The 23,804-nt window shown below is 45.9% G+C and overlaps 1 protein-coding gene across 5 annotated transcripts in view; it reads right to left on the reverse strand.

The window, feature by feature from the left end:
* Positions 1-12,663: 12,663 nt before the first annotated feature.
* The window catches only part of Kmt5b (lysine methyltransferase 5B), a 49,704-nt gene continuing 38,563 nt past the window's right edge, over positions 12,664-23,804 (reverse strand). For 3 of the 5 annotated variants that reach the window (XM_040750393.1, XM_005064095.4, XM_013113717.3), the window contains 2 exons: positions 23,539-23,735; positions 12,664-16,850 (listed from right to left, as the gene is read on the reverse strand). In XM_040750393.1, coding sequence (XP_040606327.1) covers positions 15,373-16,850; positions 23,539-23,735 — 1,675 coding nt within the window. In that variant the 3' untranslated portion in view covers positions 12,664-15,372. Of the gene's footprint in view, positions 16,851-22,374; positions 22,601-23,538; positions 23,736-23,804 lie in introns of those variants that run through there. The other 2 variants (XM_040750400.1, XM_040750402.1) reach the window with 2 other exon arrangements.

The raw sequence follows: 23,804 nt of genomic DNA on the forward strand, positions 1-23,804 counted from the left end.
AACCGGAAATTTCTGAAACCATGAGCCAAATTAACCTTCCCTCCCTTGCCTTGTTCTTTGCCAGTATTTAGTTGCAGAGACCGAAGTCTAACTAACATGGTCCTCACTCCCAAAGCCAACACAGTGGAGAATTCCACAGCACCAAGAGGGCGTTGAATGTGGGGCAGCTAAACAAAGCAGGTGAGGCTCCCAGCCAGAGCGATGTGGTCATTTGACCATCAGAGCAGCGAGTGTGTGCTGAGCGTTCAGTAGGCACCGGACCCCGTGCTCAGCTTGCCATACGCATTAAACACCCATCCTCACTTTGCCCTGTGGGGAGGGCATGCTATTATTCTAATTTTTCAGATAACCAGACAGATACAGAAGACTTTGGCCATTCATCCAGCACACCAAGGGTAGGGTACGTGAGGAGACACTCACATGCCAGGCTGATGGAGGACACTTTATAGACCTTGTGGAGCCAGAGGATCTGCTAGCAACTCTCTCTGTGGATGCCTGGTGTTACAAGGCCTGGAAGCCAGTGAACCACATTTTCCAGCACCCCCTGCAGTATGCAGGAGTGTTCTTATAGCCTGTAAACCAAAGGCACTTGCCTAATCCCTGGAAGATTGGAGACAGGTGATAGTGGGGACAAGTGGGGGCCTTTCCATGTGTGACACTATGCCTATGACCTCTCTCGTGATGGAATCTTCCTGTGGGTCATTACTCTAAGTGATCAGAGTCCTTATGAAAGATTCTAGGTTTAGGGTTCAAGGGGAACACTAAGAAGTAGTGTTCTTTTTTTTTTTTTTTTTAAAGATTTATTTATTAAGTATACAGTGTTTTGCCTGCATGTATGTCTATACACCAGAAGAGGGCACCAGATCTCATTACAGATGGTTGTGAGCCACCATGTGGTTGCTGGGAATTGAACTCAGGATCTCTGGAAGAGCAGCTGGTGCTCTTAACCTCTGAGCCATCTCTCCAGTCCCAGTAGTGTTCTTTTTTAAAAAATTAAGAAAAATTCAGGTTTTTATTTTTTATTTATTTTTATTTTCTGTGTATTAATGTTTTACCTACATGGATATATGTATACCACATGTGTGCCTGGTGTCTGCAAGGTCAGAAGAGGGTGTCATATCCCCTGGAATTGGAGACAGATGCTGTGAGCCACCATGTGGTTGCTGGGAGTTGAACCCAGGTCCTCTGCAAGAGCAACCAGTGCTCTTAATCACTGAGTCATCTCTCCAGCCTTGAATTGTCCTTTTATTCAGAAATTTATTATAATTAGTAATACATATTATCTTCATAGACAGGCAAACAGCAGTGTGGCTGCAGAGCAACCAGGTCCTTGTGGCAGAGTGTGTGGGTCCCTTCTTTAGTATTCCAGAGAAATAGGGGCAGGGAAGGAGGTTGAAAAGTTTCCTTATTGATCCACAGTTGGTTGTTGCTAGGGTAACCAGGAAGTATTCACTGAAGAATGCGAGGTGATGGCTTAAACCAAGGCTCCATGGGCCAGAAAAGCAAGAATACAGAGAAAATTTTCTTAATCCTGGATACTAAATTACTGTCAAAGATGCAAGGTGTCAACGTTCAACCAAAATGAAGGAGTTTTATAAAATGTTTGTCATCCTGGTTACCTCCTTTGTTTCTAGCTTTAGGAAGGGGCTGGTGACTCTCCCTATCTCCTCCTTCAATGAGTAAACATCAACAGTCCCCAGTCCACACACCTCTCCCATCCCATGCCAGAGCCCTGTGTACTCCACAGGACAGGTCATAGCCCACTGTTGACAGACACTACCTAGCTCTGAATTGCACAGACAATCAATATCCAGGCTGGTCTATGTTGGCCTTCTGAATCCCATCATTGGGGCCAATTGCAAATACAGGTGAAAAGTCTCTCTGGTGGTGGCATTCAATGCTCAATTCTAGGAAGCAGAGAACCCCAGGAGGAAAGAGCTCTATTGCCTCAGAGCCCCTGATAAAGTCCCAAGATTGCATCTGTTTAGCTCATTTTGGTCGTCTGTTCAACCCTGGACCAGTCATGATGCCTAAGTAATGCACCCTCCAAATGAAATGGCCAGGCCTGGAGTGAAGTCAGGTATGTGGGAAGGTCTGGCTGATGGTGTGACTTTTCCAGGGAAGAGGGAGTGGAGCCCAGAAATCAGGACCCAAAAGGGAAGTCAGCCTGGACTCCGGTCACCATTCCTCAGCCCTGCTAATTGTGTCTACCCTGTTCTCTTTCCCAGCTTGGGGGGTGTGGTCTGGAGCTGAATCCAAGAGACAGGGAGAAGCAATGTCCTCCTGAGGAAGGGACAGTCAGTCAGTCTCCTTCCTTATGAAAATGAGACCCCCTCTCCCCGCCTGTCTCTGCCACCTTGCTGTACACTCCCAATCATCTCATTTCACCCTCACCTAGAACCACAAGCATCTGTTTCACAGCTGAAGACCTGATATGCAGAGAAGCAAAACTGACAGCCAAAGACAGGATGCAGCTCGGTGGTGTAACAGGCCAAGGCCTGAGGGCTTGGATTCAGCCCACAGCACTAAAATGGAGTAAGATAATACATATTACAGGCAGGAGCCTGGACAGATGGCTCAATAGATAATGTGCTTTTCAAACAAGTATGAAGACTTGAGTTCAGATCTCTAGAACCCCATAAAAAGCAGGGTGGATCATGCATGCTTGTAATACCAATGGGGGTAGGTTGTAGAAATAGGCTGATCCCTGGAGCTCACTGGACATCCGATCCAGCAGAATCGATGAGCTCCATGTTCAGTGAGAGATCATGATGCAAAATACAAGCTGGAGGGGCTGGAGAGATGGATCAGTGGTTATGAACACTTGTTCTTGCAGAGGGCCTGGGTTTGGTTCCCAGTACCTACAGGGTAGCTCACAAATCTGTAACCCATCTGTAACTCCAGCTCCAAGGGATCTAGTGCCCTCATCTGACCTCCTGGCGCTGAACACACATGGTGCACAGATGCACACATGATGCACAGATGTGCATGCTGGTGAAATGCCCATGCACACAAAATCAAAATAAGTAAATCTAACTGAAGAGATGGCTCATCAGTTAAGAGCATTTACTGTTTTTGTAGAGGACCTGGGTTCCTTTCCCAGCACACATATCAGGCACCTCACAACTGCCTGTACTCCTGGTCCAGAGGATCCAACATGGTCTTCTAACTTCCTCCAGCACCTGCATACATGTGGTATACATAAACACATAAGCATAAAATAAATAAATGCATATTTAAAATTAATAAATGCTAGAAAAAAATCAAGAGAGTGATGGATGAAGACACCAACCATCAACAAATATGTTCAGATACACACACACACACACACACAGGCAAGCATGCACTCGCAGGCGCACATGCACACCCAGAAATGCCTACATGCACTTGTTGACAGCCCCAGGCAAGTGTGACTTTATAATTAGAAGCTGGGAGAGGGAGAACCCAGTGCTTTGCAGCTCCTGAGGCCAAGCCCAAGGTCAGCCTGTCTAATTGGGTTCCCATCAGTCCAGCAGACACAGAGGCCCTTGGAAGTCATGTGACATTGGGAATCATGTGGCAATCACATTCTGCACCCCCATTGCTTTCTATTTACCTGACCTAGTGACTGAGGGCCTGACAGCTATGACCTAGTGCCTGCCACACTGCCTGCAGCCTTGCCAATGCAGAACCACCCTCCCTGCTTCCTGCTTCAGGGAAAGGATCCAGGCTGAGGAGAGAGAGCAGGTTCTCCGCCAGTGCTGCCACTTGTGGGTGCCTTTCCTTGCTCTCAGTTCCCTCTCTGTGTTTACTGGCTGTAAACAGAGGCAGGCAGACCCAGAGGCTTCCCTGCAGTTGGATGATACTGGGTTTCGAGCTCAGTGATTTGGGTGGTCTGTGCAATTCCCAGGAAAGAAGCACCTTTGTGTCATGAGGTGGCCAGCAGAGGACACTGCATTGCAAACTCTCCCACAGTACTCTCTCAGGCACCAGGGCTGTGCCAGTGGCAGTGTGAAGCAAGAAGTTCTACCCAGAGCCCAACACAAACTGCTGGCCTGTGGTCTCTCCTCTGCTGGGATTCAATAGGCTGGAAAGGGTCCTGGGTACAGTCCTTCGCCCAGTATGGCTTTCTGGGCAACTCCCTCCCTGGGACAGAGGGGCAATGGCAGGTGCAGGGTTCTTAATCATGTACCCTTGAGGCTTTAACTTCAGGTCTGTCTGAGCCCTGGCAGGCTATGGTGCTGGACATTGGGGTAGCTGGGAGTTTCCTTTCCCAGTGAAGGTACCCTGACATAAGTTTACCAGCCCGCCTAGGCTTCCCTGGGCCCAGCCCTAGCCAGGCCCAAAGGACTCTATGTATCTTGTGATGTCGCAACTGAGCAGAGGGATATGAGTGGGTTTGAGGGACCTGAGGTGTGGGAAGACATGGTTCAGAGGTGATATGAGAGGGTTCCAGTCAGAGAAAAGCAGGCAGAAGACCTTATGATTGGGTGGTCTCGGGACTATGTGTCACATGTACCTCCACCAGCACCACACTTCAAGCCCCAAGCCACTAGGGCCCCACAGAGATCATCAGGCCTGCAGCAGGTCTGTGAGGTAGAGCCTGCAGGTTACGCCCCACTGTGAAGCTCAGATTCCTTCTAGGAACAGTGATAAGGAACCCACAAGAGGCTCCTGTGAGCTTTGAGCCACATATTCTATAAGAGGCTCCTGTGAGCTTTGAGCCACATATTCTATAAGAGGCTCCTGTGAGCTTTGAGCCACATATTCTATAAGAGGCTCCTGTGAGCTTTGAGCCACATATTCTATAAGAGGCTCCTGTGAGCTTTGAGCCACATATTCTATAAGAGGCTCCTGTGAGCTTTGAGCCACATATTCTATAAGGCAAGAACTGACTCATGTCTTTGTCACCCACCTCAGTCCCTGCTACAGACCAGGGTCTAGAGGAAGTTAAATATTAACTCTCAGTTGGGTGGCCCCTGGTAAGCAAACATGCCTGTCACGTGTCAACAGCAGTTTCCTCCTGCTGACTTGGCCACTTGCCTGGTACCGCCTGCCACGTTGGCATAGGATGGGGGTGGGTGTGGGCTCAGGCTGCCGGATAGGAAAGGGAACAGACTGTCCGGATCCAAGCCCAACCTCTTCAGTCCCCTGATCACAACAGGCCCTCAGCAAGCTACTTGCTTGGCCCTCTCTACTCGCATTTGCTAGGATGGCTGTGGGAGTGTAGAATCAATGGACTGGAAGGACTTCTGTGTGCAGCCCTCTACCCAAGGTGGCCTCCTGAGTCACTTCCTCCCGGGGACAGGCGGGGGCAGGACAAGCTCCCATGTCTAGTGGCCATGGCTAGGGCAAATTGTGTGAAACCAGAGAATAAGCACAGAAATTAGGTCATAGGAAATCACAAAGGCTGTGTGACCACGCATATTGTGTGGGCACAAAAAGCCACACATCTTTCTTCTGGATTTTCCCCTTTGTTTGGTGCACTGGGTTTATTCATCTTTCAATATCATTTATTTATTCCTTAGAGTTTTGCTTATTTTTATTTCATGTGAATGGGTGTTTTGCCTGCCTCTATGTATGTATGTGTGCCCCATGCATGCAGTGTCTGAAAAGGCCAGAAGAGGGCATTGGATTCTCTGGGACTGAGGTCATAGGTGGCTATGAATGGTCATGTGGATGCTGGGAATCAAACTCTGGTCCTCTGCAGGACACTTAAACAAGTGTTCTTAATCATCGAGGCATGTCTCCCCAGACCCCTTAGCTTTTACTTTACTTTTTCTTTTTGAGACTGTTTCAAATTGTTCCCGCTGGTCTTGAACTTGCTCTATTGTAGAGGATAACCTTGAATATATGATCCTCATGTCCTCACCTCCAGAGTGCTGCGATTATAGTTTTTTTTATCACCATGAGGTGCATTCTCCTGTTTTATTTATAATAACAACAATGATATAGTCAAGATATAATGAACAACAATAATAGAGAAATAATAATAATTAAAATATATAATAGTTATCTTTGTGCATGTGTGTGCACATGCCCATTTGTATGTGTGAGTGTGACTGTGTGCATGCCCGTCAGAGGGAAAGTTCAGGTTCTGGACTCCACGTTCCACCTTTCTAACTTGTTTGAGATTAGATCTTCTGTTCACTGCTGCATATGCCATGTGTATGACAGACAGACTAGTCCATGAACTTCCGGGCATCTCCTCTCCTACCCTCCTCTCTCACCTCAGGAGCACTGCCATTACAGATGTGTGAACTACTGTAGTCAGCTTTATGTGGATTCTGGGGAGCCAGACCTGAGCCCCGACTCTTGCTAGGCAAAGGCTTTACCCCCTGAGCCATCTCCCCAGCCCTCCTGTTTTACTTAATCTCAGTAAGTGGGCTCAGCCATCAGGGCCCTCCCACACTCTGGGATCTACAGCTGTGTTGTGTTAGGAACTGTTGGAAGGGTATGTGTCTCCAGGATGCCTGAGCTCCGTCCTTGCCTTTCCCTCTGTTGCCCCACTCAGTTCCCAGAGGGCCCCAAGCTGGGCATGTCCCTTCTTATCTCCTGAACTTTGTACACATCCCTTGCATCTCTGTGATGGCCCCGGGCTGCTGGTATTCCACGGGTGCCAGATAAAGCAGGGTCCCTGCCTGTCCAGGGCAGCCACAGCCTCGGCCTCTCAGGAGATGAAGGGCGCCAGTGTGCCTCTCCCACTTTTCAGGCTCCTGGGTGTATTTGAATGATGGGTGTGGGTGACCCTACTTACCTGCACCCTGACCTTTGGACAAACTGCCTCTGGTCCCACTGAGCCCATGAAGGGCAAGTGGAAACCAGTGATTCTCTTATAAAAATTGTTTTGAAATTCACTTACAAAGTAGCAAGTTTCCATGTGTCTGTGTATCGCTTTCAAATTAATTATGGTTCATTCACCCTCCAGCTCTTCTCACAAAGCCATGTCCAGGCTTTCCACACAGTATGATTCCCACATTTTCCCTTATTATGAGTGGTCGAGGTCTGGGCAGGATAACTAGGTTCTTGACCTCTTATCAGAGAATGGAGTAAGAGTCTGGGAGATGGTTCATAGCTTAAAATGTTTGCCACTCGAGGAGCCCAGAAACCTATATATGGCCTGGTGAACTTGGTGGCTCCTCTGTGATTTCAGTCACAGATGGTGAGGACAGGGAACCCCTGATGTTGTATAGCAATTGCCTCAGAGATAAAACCTTTCATATGGGAGGTTTAATCAAGCTCCTTAAGACAGTTTGTTCTGAAGGGAGGTAGAGCATTCCAGCCTTCAGCAAGGGCCCTTAAGCTCAAGAGGCAAACATCTGAAAAGCTTCAGGAAGCCTGGCATGGTGGTGCTTACCTTTAATCTTAGCACTCCAGAGGCAAAGGCAGGCAGATCTCTGTGAGTTCAAGGCTAGCCTGGTCTGGCCAAGGCTGCATAGTGAGACCTTGTCTCAAAACATCAACAAAATCCAGCCAAGTCCCTGAAACTGACCAGATCTCCTAGGCACTTCTCAAGACGAGCCCAAACTGCCTGGGAGAGACACTGACTACTTAGCCACTTGAAACGGATGCTCTCTAACTTGTTGAGCTGTCTGCAGGCTGTGTGGTGAGCTGCAGGTTTCTGTCTTCATGAACCGTCACCCATGGCTGGAGACCTGTCTTTGAGTCATTTCTGCTCTTGTAAGTAACCCTTAACCCATACTCCTGTGAGTAACCCCAATAAAGCCACTGGTTTAACAAAGTGGCCTTTGGTGGTGTCCTTACTTTGGTCTGTTGTTATTTTACTATCTGGGGCAAGTAGACATTTTATTCATGGCTTCTCAGGAATGATGTCACACAACATCAGAGTGAGCTGGCTAGCAATGCTAACTATATCCCTGAGCTCTGGGTTTGACTGAGAGACCCTGACTAAGTGGCTAAGGCAGGAGAGCAATGGGGGATTATTCCTGACACCAACCTCAGGTTTAATTCATATGAAAAGTGGAGACAGAAGGAAATAAAAGCCTGCACTGTTTGCAAAGTAGTGAAGAAATGATTTAAGCAAAGCAATAGAAGAGGTCAGACCCTACTGTGAAGACACTCAAGGACCCCAGTTATTTTTAGAGACTTCCTTTTATGGGTTAGAGACATAATTTGAGTGATTCTTCATTTTGATTGACAGACTTCTACCACATAGATCTTTGCTTACTGCACATGTTGTTTCCCATATTACATCTGATTTTAAGTATATGCACACCTAATTATGCATAGGCATAACTTGATAAATAAGGGATTCCCCTTAAAAGTCCACTTAGACATAGTTTGCCTTATTTGCACACACATCCCAAACCAGTTTAGGCTAGATTGGCCCTTCTATTCTACCTGGATATATAGAGAGTATGTTTGAATAAAAACTAGCCAGGTGGTGGTGGCACATGCCTTTGATCCCAGCACTCAGGAGGCAGGGGCAGGGGATCTCTAAGTTTGAGGCTAGCCTGGTCTGCAGAGCAAGTTCCAGGACAGCCAGGGCTACACAGGGTAAACCTTGCCTCGGGGAAAAAAAGAGGCTGCCAAGTTGCATTTCTAGAAGCGGGGTGGGTATGTGCACAACCCATACCAAGTGGACCCCAAGTTGCTAAACTGTTTGTTATGCTTGTCTGCCTCATTTCTACTTTGTTCCATTGCCTTCCCCATCTTCCCCAACTCCTCTTTTTTTTTTTTTTTTTTCTTCGAGACAGGGTTTCTCTGTGGCTTTGGAGGCTGTCCTGGAACTCGCTTGGTAGTCCAGGCTGTCTCGAACTCACAGAGATCCGCCTGCCTCTGCCTCCCGAGTGCTGGGATTAAAGGCGTGCACCACCAACGCCCGGCTCCCCAACTCCTCTTAAAGACTATTATCTCCAGTCTCACGGGCCCCATCCTAGTTTCCTGGCCTTTCCCCACGTTTATTCCCACCTATACACACATATTTAACAGTTTGAGGTTAGAATCTGCCTGTCAGAGCGAATTTATGGCATTTGTCTTTCTGAGCCTGGACTATGTGGCTTAGTCTAATATTTTCTAGTTATCTGTCTTCTTGAAAATGTCATGTGTCAAGTGGAGGGATTAAATAGCATGTGTCTGTGGCCCATGTTTTCACTGTTCATTCCTCAGCTGATGGACATCTAAGTTGATTACTTTTCTTGCTAATGTCACTAGAGTGCATGCAGTGAGATGGGGAGCTGGTGTCTCAGTAGTAGGGCACAGAGTCCTCTGGGTGTGTGGCCAAGTGGTTTAGCTAGGTCATATGGCTCTGGCAGTTCTACTTTTGTGTTGCTTTTTTTTAAAAGATATTTTATTACTTGTTGTTACTGTTTTGTTTTGCAAAACAGGGTTTCTCTATGTTGCCCAGCTTCTCCTGGAACTTGCTCTGTAGACCAGGCTGGCCTTGAACTCAGATATCTGCCTCTGCCTCTGCCTCCCCACTGCTGGGGCTAAAGGCATGCACTACCACCACCTGCCTTTTACATTTTACTTATTCAGTGTGAGTGTGTGTGTGTGTGTGTGTGTGTGTGTGTGTGTGTGTGTGTGTGTTATGTGGGTGAGTGAGCTCATGGCATGGTGCAGGCCGTGTGGAGGTCAGAGGACACTGATGGTAGTTGGTTCTCTCCTTCCATGAAATAAATCCTGGGGATGGAACTCTGTTCACCAGGTTTAGTAGTGTCGAGTATCTTTACTCAAGAGCCATCTCACTGGCACAAATCTTACTTTTTAGAGAAGCGTCTACACTGACTTCCATAATGGCCACACCAGTTTATACCCCCACTAAGGGTGAATAAAGGTTTCCTTTACCCGACATCCCCCAGTGTTTGTTTTCTTGATGCTGTGTACTCTCACTGGGGTAAGATGGAATTTCAAAGTATTAACATTTTTTAAAAAATAATGTGTGTAAGTGCTTTACCTGCAAGTATGTATGCATACCATGTTCATGCTCTCAGAGGTCAAAAGAGAGTGTCAGATCTCCTGGAACTGGAGTTACAGACACTTGCGAACTGCCAGGTGGGCGTTGGGAACTGAACCCTGGTTCTTTGTAAGAGCACCAAGTACTGTAACCGCTGAGCCGCATTTCTCTGATTACTAGTGATGTGGGGGTTTTTATTTTGAGCACTATTTGTCATTTCATGATTAGCAATGGTTCTTATCCTGCCCTACTTTTAGTAGAGAGAAACTTCCAGAAGTGCTCTGGTGGAGGCATGGGGCTCTTCAGGTATGTATTGGATAGAGCCCATGCTTTGGATCATCTGGTTTGGCATTCTCCACTTGCCGGCTGCTTCCTGGGATCTTCACCCACACCTAGCACAAACTGCAAGTGCCTGGGAGGCCCTCAATGAAGGCCACCTGTGCAACAGATCAATGTCCAGCCCAGAACTATGACCACCTAATTTCCACCAAACTTTTCTTGCCCCTGGCTTCATTGGAGTTTTGCCACCATCAGAAAATGCAAACCCTCATCCTCAAAGGCTCCTGACCTGCCTTTGACCCATGTCTTGCTTGTGCTCACCATTTGCTTGTCCAGAGAGCTTGGTGTATTTGCAGATGGCCCACTCAGCCTCTGACGCCTTTCTTATCCTCCCTGTATGTCTGATTCTGTTCAACATCTCTGTCTCTAGCTTCTTGCCTCTCTCTGAAGCAAGGCTTCAAGTAGTCTAGCTGGCCTTGAACTCTTGATCCTTCTGCCTCCACCTCCCAAGTGCTAGGATCACAGATGTGCACTATTATGCCTGGTTCAACTTTTTGACACCCTAAACTCTATGCCTTCTGACCCCTCTCTCTCCTGAGGTTCCTGATGGTCTTAGACTCAATCATCATTGCTACTACCAGCTGGGGCACCACAGATGTCTCCGGATGCTGACTGGTACTACAAAGTTATGAGAAAATATTTAAGGAATTATATTAGGAATCTATAGCTAGCTCGCATTCCCATTGTCCATTTCACATCTCCCCAAACCTCAGACCCTCACCTCACCTTCAGATGACTTTGCCTATTGCTTATTGCAGGGCAGTGCTCTTGAGGTTGCCTGGCTCTCCTCCACACCCTTAACCTTTTCCTCTTGGCACTCTCATGGGATGGCTGGTGAGATGTGGCCCTCCACTACCACCTACCTCATTTGTTTGTGAGACCGGGTCTCAATGTGGCCCTGGCTGGAATCGAAGTCAGAGATCTGCCTGCTTCCACTTTAAGTGCTGAGATTAAAGGCATATGCCACCACATCCAGCTTTTTTTTTTTAATACAAAGACTTATGTTATATTGGTGGCTTGCTTTATATGTATATATGTACACCACATGTATGCCTGGTGTCTATGGAGGCCACAAGAGGGCATTAGATCCCCAGGAGCTGGAGTCACTGAAGGTTGTGAACCACCATGGGGGTTCTGGAAAGCAATCTGAATCATCTAAGAACAAGTGCTCTTAACGACTGAGCTATCTCTCCAGCCCAGTGGACTCTTGAATCTGCAAGCCAGGAAGATAATTACTAACTTGTCTATTATTCTTCAGCTCTGAGTAACTCCTTTTTTCTCAGCCCTTTTCAGCTCTATGGAAGCTTCCTGCCATGGGTTAAGCTTGCTTGTCCTTTAAGAAGATTAGTAATCTCCCCAGCTCAACTTCTCCACTCTCATCCACTAGCCTGGATCCTCCTAAAGGGAACCCCAGCTGCTATGAAAGATCAGAGGCCAAAAGGCCTTGGGTGCAGCATTCCCTGTGTGGGAGGAATGGGCTGTCTGAACTCAGGAGACTCTCAGCTTTAATTCAGATCCTACCTCTCCATAACTTCAGGTACTTAACGGATGCTCAACACTCTCAAAAGGATGCCATCACTCCTGCCATGAAGGGCATGCCTGTTCAAATCTCATACCGGGGCACCTTCCTATGTGGCCCAGCAAAGCATGGCTTCCTTTCAGCAAAGCAGGCTACAGTGGGACACCCCATCTACCATAGCTGAGCCTGAGCATGAAACTCTGGTGATACAGAGTGACTATTTTATAGTATGTTGAAAGCCATCTCCTAACCTGTCCTGAGATTGGCAGTTTGGGTTATGACTATAAACTTAATGATCTGGGAGGGTATGTGTGGCAGAGGTGGGTAGAGGGGTGATCATTCTTATATCTGTCCTTTTGAGGCTCCACATTTTAGGATATATTTCTGGCCAAAACCCACATGCTCTGGGACACTAGGGAAGGAGGCTGGAGCCTTCTCCTGTATGCCAAGAACTCACTTGCTTTCTTGCAGGGGCCACAAAAATACCAGAGCCTAGCAGTGTCTTTGTACCTCAGTCTGACAATGTCACACTGATGACACAAAGTTGAGAAGGAAGTCACAGGTTTCCAGGTAACTTGGTGTAGGCTAGCTGGGCTGTGGAAGGCCTCTGTTGAGGGCAAGAGTCACACTGTATATACATGGCCACCAGAGGCACTTATTTTGTGTTTTTTCAAGACAGGGTTTCTCTGTGTAACAGTCCTGGCTGTCCTGGAACTCACTCTGTAGACCAGACTGGCTTTGATCTCAGAGATCTGCCTGCCTCTGTCTCCCAAGTGCTGGGATTAAAGGTGTGTGCCACCACTGATGGCCACTGGAGTTATGGCTCACTCCAACTCACAAACTGCTTCCTGTAGCTATCTGGTGGAAGACTCACTTTTCTTCTCAAGATACAGTGAACATGACCAGATCATTTTAATTTCCGAATTTATTAAAATGATTAACCTCAATACTGCAAGTGCATGTACAAAATATTTGTAAAAAATGTTTTTAATGAAACGTTAAAGAACTTACCTCAAATGCTGAAAAAGTCCTTTTTCATTCTTTCAGTACAAGGAATACATTGTATCTCAAAAGTATTACAACTCAGCAAAACAATTTAAAACAGTAATTTGAAAAATGATTGAAAATTGAATACTTTACATATATTTCTAGGATCATTTCCTAATTCTTACAATTGCCAAAAACTTTACCAATCATTGCATAAGCTCAAGCTGAGAGTTTTATTGAGTGTAGCCTCTTCCAGACTGGTCAAGAGTGTGGGTTCTGGCACCCCCACAGTGAAGTTCTACAGCAGATCGAGAACAGTCCGAGGCCCCTGCCTTGAGAAACGGAAATAAGGTTCCCTAGAAGGCATCAGCAGCGCTGCTGAATGCTTGTGCATACAACTCCTGAGAGGCAGCAACTCCTCACTATGTCACTGCTCTTAGACCCATGGGAAGGTCAGCCTCCAAAGATGAGGCCACAACAAAACTAAAATAAACATCAAAAATAAGTTACTAAAATTAAGCTTAAGAGTGGAGAAAATGGGAAATGTGTTATTTTGTTACTTTTTCCTTAAGACTGAAATTCCTGAAATGCTATTGTTGCATTTCAAAGAAATGGGAGAATTTAGTCTCTGAGCCTCTGCAAACAGCCCCAGTGAACATGGGGACAAGAGTGACCTGCTGTCCTATGCCGGCTCCTGAGCCCACCTTCAGCTTCCTGGAGGTGGCATGGGGCTCATACTTATGCATAGGGACTCCATGAGAACTAGGAGCACCATGAAAGGTGCTCTGGGTGCCTTGAGACAGGAGGTCCTGAGACATAGGGCTGCCCTTCTCGGCTTATAGCAAAAAGTTGTGTGTGTATGCAGGCACAGTCTCCCTCTTGCTTCCAAATGAGAGACATTGAGGGTCAGACTGCGCGGTAACAAGGACGGACTGCAAGGACCACAGCGGGATTCTATCATGCACAGAAGCAAAGACATCTGAATCCTAGAAACACTTATGAGTCTCACTAGTGTCTAACTGGAACCCACTGGCAACAGTTTTAAGGATCCAAATGTCCCCAAGCTGAACATTAGTAGGTGTCATCAGCAACAGGGAAGCACTGAGATGCTTTGTTGGACCTTTCACTCCCTGCAGGTCCCCTCTGACTCTCTGGAACACCAAGTCCGTCAGCTTGTGTCATTTAGGAACACTGTGTATCTGAAAGGACACCTACACATTTCCCAGTAAATAAACAGACCCATTGGTGTCAAACACCTGCTACAAACTGATATTCTCAAATTCTTTGATTTTTGTAAAATAATCCAGAGAAACAAACAAGCCTGGTATTGAACATAACGCAGTAATCAAAAATTGCTCATTAAGTTACTTAAAATTAATTTCTTTTCAAAGTGCTTCAAAAACAAATTAAATCTGACTCCTCTTTTTGTCTGACTGATAATATCATCAAAAAAATCTGATATTTTCATAATAAACTAACATAAGCCAAGAATGTCCACTGATGCAGTGCTTACACTATATATTTATAATTTCCTATTTTATTGGCATGAATATTTCTAAACTTAAAAACCTTCCTGGTAAGTTCTTTTAATTTCTTATGACAAAAATTTCTCACAACACACAAATATTTACAACATATACATCATTTTCAGCTCTTTACATTGAATCCCAAAGACAAATGTTTGTATAGGTTACCACAGAACAAAAGCTGTGACTCATGTTTTTATTTCATAAACTATTATAAGTTAAAGTGAATAGATTTCTTTAATATTCCTTGTAGCATTTTACAAGTGCAACAGAAACTTGAAGACCCAAATAAAGATAGCTGGAGTTCATCAGACAAACGATGCTTGCTGTTGCCACGCTGTTCACAGCAAAGGTTTGAAAAAATAAGCACCAATCATTCTTGCAAAGAACAATTTTATCTAAAAGGATTGGAAAGTGTTAAATACACTGTCTTTAATTTACATGACAAGCAATAAATAAGCTGCTTTGAAAACTCATCCTGCACACCACCAGCCTGGTACATATAATGTACTGAAAATGAGCTGTCACGCAGAAGACTGCATTTTAATTTAATTTTTTTTCTTCAAAGAAATCAACCTGACTTCCAGCCAATGGTCTCTAGGATAACGAAGGCCACGGACAGGACACCTGGGCCGGTAAACAGTGTGAAACCGACACAACTCCAAAGGGGAACATCTAGCAAATAAACCCAAAGCCGGAGGTCATTGCTGGTGATACAAGCGGATGCTGGAAACCCTTCCCAGGAGGCTGCTCCGCTCCAGCCTAACTACAGTTTAGTCATCTATGGAAGAGGGCTGGTGCTTGCTCTTACAGGAAGTGACAACATGGTATAACCAAATTAGTGTCTGAAGGTCCTGTGTGCAGAGCTGCTATCACTGGACAGTTTGCTGGAGCCTCTATCTTTCCCTCTAACTTGGAATTGCACATAAGAAGGTTATTTAAAAAGTAAGATAAAAATTTGCACAAATCAGACTTAGGAGTCAGGATGCTGTACACTTTCTACAGTATTATGCCTACAGGTGAAGAGACCACAGAAGTGCTGCGCTGAAAAGCTGTGGCTGGGATTTTTTTTTTTTAGTTCCTCAGGACAACTGAAGAGTGAGAGCTCATGCGTTCAGCCTTAGAGACTGATCTTCTCTTCTCCTTGAAGAAATGTCAATATCTATGGAGTCTTTACCAACAATTAGCCTCAGCCGCTTTGCGGGAGGAAGAGGGATGAAGTCATCATCAAAGTCGTCCTCGCAGTCCTCCTCCTCCTCTTCTCCCTCAGAAGACGAGGAGTCGTCTGTGCTGTCCTCCTCGTACTGACTGTAGTCATCCACCTCCATCTGGGACTCCAGCAGGGAGAGGGGGTCACTGCAGCATACTCCATTCTCATGAAGCCCCTCTGCATATGGCCCCCTGCTCTCCTCATCCCGCTTGAGCTGGATCTTGAGCTTGGTGGAGCTGCCGCCTGGCCCCGAGCTAACCCCATTACTGAGCTTTGCGACATAGAGGTTGCTGTCGCTTTCATGGTCTTTGCTGAGCTTGATGCTGATTTTTGAGGAGTTCATACCATCACTCTCATGGTCGTTTGTCTTGCTGCTGCTGTCATGCCGCCTGCGAAGTGTCAGTTTGGGGATCCCAGAGCTGTTCTCCAGTATCAGCTGTGCATCGTACCTGGTGACCCGACGCTTCTTTTTACTTTGTGCAGTTCTGAAACTGTCTTTTGTTGTGAAGCTGTCGGGTGTGACAATGGAACAGCCAACAGGTGAGGGAGCAGAGTCTGTGTAGCTCACAGGCACCCCGACCGTGCCACTGGGCTCACCCTGGTCAGGATGGGGAACTGGCAAATCTGGCAGCCCATCTTTCTCAGGGAAGCCGTGCTCCAGACTGCAGTCCTCTGACTTTGCTAAGTGTTTCATGGGTTTCCCTTGTCGAAATTTCTTTCTTGATGGGCAGGGCTCACCCTTGGGACATTCCTGGGAAGCTTCCTCCCTATGTGCAGTCTCTGGAGCCAGTTCTTCCAACACCTCTGGGGTTGGGTGCTGATCACTATCTGGGCAAGGTTCCAGAATGCCATTTTTGTAACCATCTAAGGGACTTGGTTCAAGCTTGATGTCAGTGGTTTCCTTCAGACCTGTCCTTGTCCTCAATGAGCGCCGGGTTGTGTAGGTGCAGGGCAAACTATCGCCCTGCGAGTGAGCACCTCTCCCAGGGTTCTGCCTGTGTTCTCTTGCAGCGTGCCTAGTCAAGCACCCACTCCCTACTGCAGCATGCACTGGGCCCTCTGGCTCCTTCTCTTTCTTAATTGGCAAATTTTTATATAGTACAACTTTAGGCTCCTTAAGCACTAAGTTTCCCATCTGGAGCTTCCGTGAAGTACTCTTCTGGTCCAGGCGCTTGCAGTGATTCCTCAGTTTGGTCTTGGAAAGTAAAGGCTTTGCCGGCTTTCTGAGTTTCTTTGGTACCCTGGAATTGTTCATGTGCGTTAGCTTAGGTGAGGTAGAGTTAGAAGCAGCTGGGACTCTTGGCATGGACTGCCTGGTCAGTGTTCTGCTCTTGCTGCTCTTTTTTACACCAACTGAAGATTTTCGGTTAGAAGCTGTTAAGTTCAGAAGACAAAAAAAGAAAAGAAAAATGACATCAGCTTGGTACTACAATAAGTGACATGGTTAAACAGTCCCCAAAGCAGACCATCAACCACAAACTGCATAGCCTCCCTACATTGCCTTTCTGTTAGGGTTTAAGGGCCAAAGCATGGCAGGGCCCAGGCTGCTTCTTCCTGGGTATCTCTCATGTCAGGGTTTACTGGTCCAGACTAAGTCGTTCTCTTACATAAAAGATATGAAGTCAAGGTAAATGAAAACTGCAGTTTCTACCTTCATTTTCTATATGTATGTGTGTATGTATGTGTATATCATATGTACATCTTGGCTGTCCTAGAACTTGATAGACCAGGCTGGCCCTAAACTCTCAGCAATCCCCCTGCCTCTGCCTCTCAAGTGATTCAATACCCAGCTTCTCTTCTAAACTCTTAGTCACCACTTCAATTGTTACTTAGCCAGTACAGCAACAGAGATGAGATACATTAACCACTGGACTCTAGGAAACACACTCACTCCAATGGTTTTAAACAGAACAGGTTCTAAGAACCATGTGTTGTTTTCTCTAACACTCATGCACCAGCATGAAAACACACTATCATGCTGTTTGTTCCCCTCACCCATGAGGATGCAAAGCAGGCTGTTCACTCAAGAGCTGCAGAGCCCTACAGTGCATCCCTGATGGCAACAAGCAACTCAGAAAAACAGATCCTTTTCCCTCCAAAATAAAAAAGCATACAACCTTATGTGACAGCTTAGTGCCCCTTGGGAGGCTGTGACCCAAGGTCTACCTTTACCCTGCTGCCTTAATTTCTCTCTATCTACATTTACATTCTAAGCTATCCCAAAATTTTACATGGTCAGTTTTTTTTTGTTTGTTTGTTTGTTTGTTTTTCGAGACAGGGTTTCTCTGTATTGTTTTGGAGGCTGTCCTGGAACTCGCTCTGTAGACCAGGCTGGCCTTGAACTCACAGAGATCCGCCTGCCTCTGCCTCCCAAGTGCTGGGATTAAAGGTGTGCGCCACCAACGCCCGGCCATGGTCAGTTTTTTAATTAGCTAATTCTCTCAGTTCCACATTAAAAAGCCAACAAACAAATCTTCCTTTATTAAAACTAGTCAGGAGAGAAGCTGTGGTAACCATGTCATCAGCACCCTCAAAAAAGTCCAGGGAAAGGCAGAAGATTGGGGCCTACCCAACAGTTGGTTGGGGCAGCCTGTTCCTTCTTCCCACACAGCTAAGCAAGGAGCTTGCAGTACTCTTTACCAACTAAAGGTACAAGAATGTGTAACCAGCACTCTGAAATGATAAACCACCAGGAGCAGAAGGCTATACTTTAGGGACTGGCTTTCCAGCAGCTACAGGCTACCCAAACTAGCAGAGTCCATAGCAATGAGAGCTGTTGAGTGGACCAAGTATCCACATACCTGTATGGGCTATGCTAAGGATATGTACGACTTATTTCTAGAGCAGTGTGGTGAGTCTGGATGGCATTCCACTCAAGGTTGAGTGACTTACAGACCGGAGAGTCCTAGAACTGCACACACTTGTGCCTCCCCTCCAGCCCATCGTGTGTGTGTGTGTGTGTGTGTGTGTGTGTGTGTGTGTGTGTGTGTGTGTGTGTGCGCGCTAAAAGACAGGCTATTTGGCTCTGGCAAGCCATATAAACACATTAATGTTCTGGCTGTTTCCAGGTACAACTCAAGGGACTGTCTCTCTCATTTGCCATACTTTCTCAAATATGGCTTCTTCCGGAACTATCTATGATCAGGCTTTGCAGTCTCTTAGCTTCATTTTCCCTTTTCCATCCCATTCCTGCTCTGGAAATGCAATTAACCCAGACATTGACTGGATCCACAGCTCTTGTTAGCGCCCCTCTGTAGCCTGGACTCTGCCCTTCCAGTGGGGCAGCCTTTGCTAGGTGGACCATGGCAATAAACCCAGTATATACTTTCTAGTCCTTTTTCTTATTTCTAGCAACTGGACTATGGTAACATTTTCATCTCCCTTGGGCTAACAACATATGCTCTCAGTCTTCCTTTGGCCCTGGCAGCCTACCTGTCATTCTTCAAGGATCTGCCAACTCAAATCCCTTGAATATCATTTTCCAGGTGACAAGTATCCCCTGCCCAGTTACCACCATTCAAATTCTGGCAGTTCCCAAGCCTCCAGCCCATTTCATCTGAACCACAGATCCAGACTGCTAACCATTGGCTGAAGTTGCTCTGGAGCCAACAGACCTGCATTATCCCTTAGAGCTCTGGCAGCCTTTTCCTAAGCTCTCCATCTTGTCAGTAGATGCCTACCGTTTGCCCACTGCCCAAACAGGGAGCTGACTACCCTCGACTCGTCTATTTCAACTGCCTCATACAGGCACTTGCCTGTCCTGTAGTTTCTACCCCTGTAGTGTCACTGGAATCCATCTGCTTCTGTTCCACAAGCTACTACCTCCTGTCATGCATGTCACTTTCCCTGTCTCTCATCCCTCCAAAGTCAGAATGACTTGTCCTTCCATTTCATCTGAAACATAACCCTTTCACTAACCCAATGCCCTGAGAATAAGGCCTGAAATCTGAAATCTTTCAGCTAAGTCACATCTCATATTCTTTCCATCTGCAGAAGCAACAGGCTTTGTGATCAAAGTCCTCCATTGTGGGCATGTGCATTTAAGGCCTTCTGACCTGGCCAGTTCATCCTTTAGGGAGTGTCTTCTGACTGGACTCTCTTGGCACCTAAGACTCTCTCTGTACTAAGGGCCTTAATTTAATCAATTGGTCGAATTCCATTTTAAGGTGATTCTGAATCTGGGTTCTCCCAGTCCCTTCTCCTTCCTTAGGTCCCCCATTGGTAGCAGTGGCAACCACTGACAAAGCAGTTCTTGTGTTTGTGATCTGAACCCAGCACAAAATGGACTGCATTTGATGGCACATTATTTCAGTAGGTACTGCCCTTATGTGGATGTCATTGTTTGAAAAGTACTATCTTATCCAAAATCCAGTGAAAAGGTAAGCTCACTGAAGAGAAATGAGTAGTGGAAAGTGATTGAGTCTCTTCTAGGGTACCAGGGGCCAGTCACTGTGTGTGTGTATGTGTGTGTGTGTGTGTTATGTGTGTGCGTGTGTGTATTTGGTGGGGAAGGAATGCCGTGATGGTAAAGTAGAGGAGGAAGCTGGTGGCCACAATGACAAACTGAGTCAACCACTTCAAAGTGTATTGAAACTCAGAGTCCTGACATTCACAGGGGCAGGAGTGCCACTACTGCCTTTGCTGAAGCCACTCTCTTGTAACGATCAATAAACCCCAAATGTGTAACCTGGATGCTAACCATGTTGGGGTGTACATTCCTCCTGACTGCTACATGCTAGACACTGTGCACAAGTCATATGATGACCTAAAGTGGCTCTTACCACACCTATGAAGGAACCAAGCTCTCATGGGCTAATGGGCCCTAAAACTCCATCTGCTGGTAAGTAGGACTTAAGCTTGGTTGTGGCTCCAGATCCTGAGTTCCTGATCACTGTTATACTGCCTGTATTCACGGCTTTAGTTACAACTCAGGAGACACTGTATGGTCATTGCCTGTGATGGCTCCAAGGTGTTATTTAAACCATTTAGTGTGCACCATAAAGAAGCATGACAGAAGAACACCAGTGCTGTCTTGAGCTCTCAGAATAGGCTGGCAATGCATGTGAATCAATTTTGTACAATGGCCAAGTCTAGGTTAGAATACAGCAAACCCTTAGTAGCACTTAAATCTCCTGCTTACCAGGCACAAGAGCATTTGCCTGACATGACTGACTGGTAAAGGCCACATGGAAAGAGTGATAGGAAGAGCATATAAAGGCAGGCTTGGCAAGATATGAATCAACGAGAAGTGGCAGTGTCAAAGAAAAGGGGCAGCACTGTCTTCATGCTCAGCCAGGTACTCCTTTAGTCAACATGACCTCATTCTACTGGCAATGTCTGCTGAGTCTTGCACTGGCGTATGATACAGGGAGTGATTGTCCACAGCTTTGGGTGCTGCTTGATCATTATCACATAACATCACTAACTGTAGGAGACAGTGAGGCATCGAGGCCTGGAAATCCAGGGCCCTCCAAAGGGCACTGGAACTTAGACTGGAGGATTCACTTTGAGTATGGGATCTCTTCTTGACTCCACTCCTGGATGCTAAAGCAGAAAGCCAAGTTTAAGCTTTTGGGACATCATCTCTCTGGCCTTCTGTGGAGGAAAAATGTTTTCCTCATGCCTAGGTAGCAATACTGCCTTGTACACCTGTTAAAGCGAGACCTCTACTAGCCACCAAATTGTAAGTGAAGGCAGGGGAAAGAGAAGCAGGCAGGGCAAAAACAGTCCCTGGCTACAAACTAGGCATGCCTGAAGGTCTGGGAGAAGTTCAGATGCTTGACAGCTTTTCTCAGCCTGTTTCATCTCACTTCTGTTTTCACAGGGTAAAGATGAAGCACAAATACCAGAAAGTACAGGCTTCAAGAAAACAAGTCAGAAGGCAAATGAGGGCCAAAAATCTGTAAATCCTAACACTTGGAGGGTGAGGCAGGAGGAATTGGTCGTTTAAAAAATACCACACAATAGGTGAACACACTTCCTGGGACTAACATAGCAGAAGGAGAGCACTGACTTGTCCTCTAACCTCCACCCATGTGCCATGGGTCACACCTCCCACTCTTCACAAAAAACAAAGTAAAAGTTTTTTTAAAATTATATAACAGCTAAGTGTATGTAAGAAATAAAGAAGTCTTTATGTGAACATGACTCAATGCACAATGGTTGTAGAAGGGGTAAAGGACACACTATGTGGCTGACCCTTACAGTTTTAGATGTCATCAAAATCCTAAGGCACCATCTTTATAGACATGAGGGTGACAAAATAATACCCAAGCCTTGGCTCCTTCTAGACCCTGGACCATGCCTCCAAATCACTGACAGTAAGCTCTGGTTTACTCTAACGTTCATGTTACAAAGGCATTCTGAATCAACCAAACACTCACACAAGCAGCCACTACCAAGGGGGAACTTTCTATTCTAAGATGCTGAGACTGCAGCTCAAAGGTGCTATGAGTTCTCTCTACCCTTGAGAAAAGCTGGGCCTAAGTCAGCTCTGCAGTGATTTTGCACTTGTCTTGGAGCTGAGGCATAAGCTCCCAACGATGGTCTAGAACCACCCACATCTTAGTACTTCTCCAAAAACTACTGGATTTAGTAATAAATATTTCCCATGTTATAACACACTAGCACACACAACACCTCTGGAAAGTATGTGTATTTAAATACTTAAAACCTTAAGTATTTAAGCTAAGTGGTATACTGAGTTTACAATGTATAGTCTAATGATCAAGTTCATCCACAAAAACACAGGACCTCTCTCATTCATCAGAACCATTCTCTGAGGGCAGCTTTGTGGTTGTCTGGATGGCTGCATACACCTTAGTGTTTCCATGTATTTATGAAATGGGCTTCACAAGCCCTCCAGTGTCTTCAAGGAACCAGACTCAAGAAAACAAAGTTCATTACACTGCCTTTATTAATAGAACCAACAGTCAACAGTGAATGAGAGACTAACACCTCTTTGTTCACTTTGAGCCTCAGCTAAGAAGTGTAAACTTGAGCTACACTATTGCTTTTATACTAGAGGTTACACCTGGCCTTGAACTTCAGTAGCAAGTAGATTCAGATATCCACGTAGTGGCATTTGCCATCATGGAGACACCTTCCCCTTTCTTCAAAATTTTCTGTAAGGGAAGGGAGCACCTGTGGGTGGGCTGAAAACATCTGAAGGCATGGAGAAGATCCTGGAACAACCAGAGCCTGAGGGGGCTCCTAAGTGCTCAGAGTCACTGACACTAGAGTGCTGGAATAGGCACTCAGTGGGCAACCAAGGCAAACCTCTCTCACTGATGACTCTGGTCGAGACAAGTCAGACAGGAGAACCCGCTGTTGTAGTGGCATCTAGAGAATACTAGTGTTACCAAGATGAAGGACAGCAGCCACAGATGTCCCATACTTCAAACTGCTGTGCTGCCTTTGACCTATTGAGTGTTTCTTCTCTTCCTTTTTTTTTTTTTTTTTGTTTATTCACCACCACCCCTAATTTCTATCAGATCTTCCACCAACATAAAACTGGCAGCTCACAGCTTGCTACCTTCTGTAGTGGTAATCACACACCACACACCACAGCCACATCCAAATACTCCTCTGGCACACTTCTCAGCATAGTGAATCAGGTTGACTCACTTCAAAAAATGCTAATCAGGTAGTAAAAAGATGGAAGCCTTGAAGCATAATGAACTCTGAGTCCATCCTATTCCTAGACTGGCTGGAGATAGACATGAGCAGCCTGATTAAATAGACAAGCTTTTGCAGGGCCTAAAACACCATTACAGTATCACTAATGACTTGAAAATGTTTTCCTCAAACATGATGGTCTCGGAACATATGCTGAATACTTTAACATCCAAATATCAAGTATTCAAAAATACATACAGAGGTTGGCCCTGAATTTGGAGTGGACACAAACTGCTATGGACTCAATGTATTTCTAGCATCTTGCAGTGTAGTTGAAGCCTCGAGTCCCAGTTTGTATCAATGTTTAGAGCTTCAAAACTTGAAGCATGCTTTAGTAAGCTCTGAAGAATGTAACCAGCACCTTACAGCAAGCTCCCTTACTTACTTGCATTGTCTTTTTCCTGAGTGGTGTCTGCGTCAGTGTTAGAGCTGACAGACTGACTGTCTGAATTTTTGCTGCTGTCACCTAACTTTTTAAGCCTATTTAAGCGTTTATCTGTTTCTCTGAGTCCATATTTGCTATTGATAACAGGAGCAGGCGCAGGCAGTCCTACTCTGGATTTAAAAGCACCAGTTCCCCGTCTGAAAGAGAAAACAGCAAAGGTCAAACAAATGGAGAAGATTACTTAAAAACAAGGTTGGCTGCTGAGG

Source organism: Mesocricetus auratus, unplaced genomic scaffold (genome assembly GCF_017639785.1).
Source record: "Mesocricetus auratus isolate SY011 unplaced genomic scaffold, BCM_Maur_2.0 Super-Scaffold_4256, whole genome shotgun sequence".
Taxonomy (NCBI): Eukaryota; Metazoa; Chordata; class Mammalia; order Rodentia; family Cricetidae; genus Mesocricetus; species Mesocricetus auratus.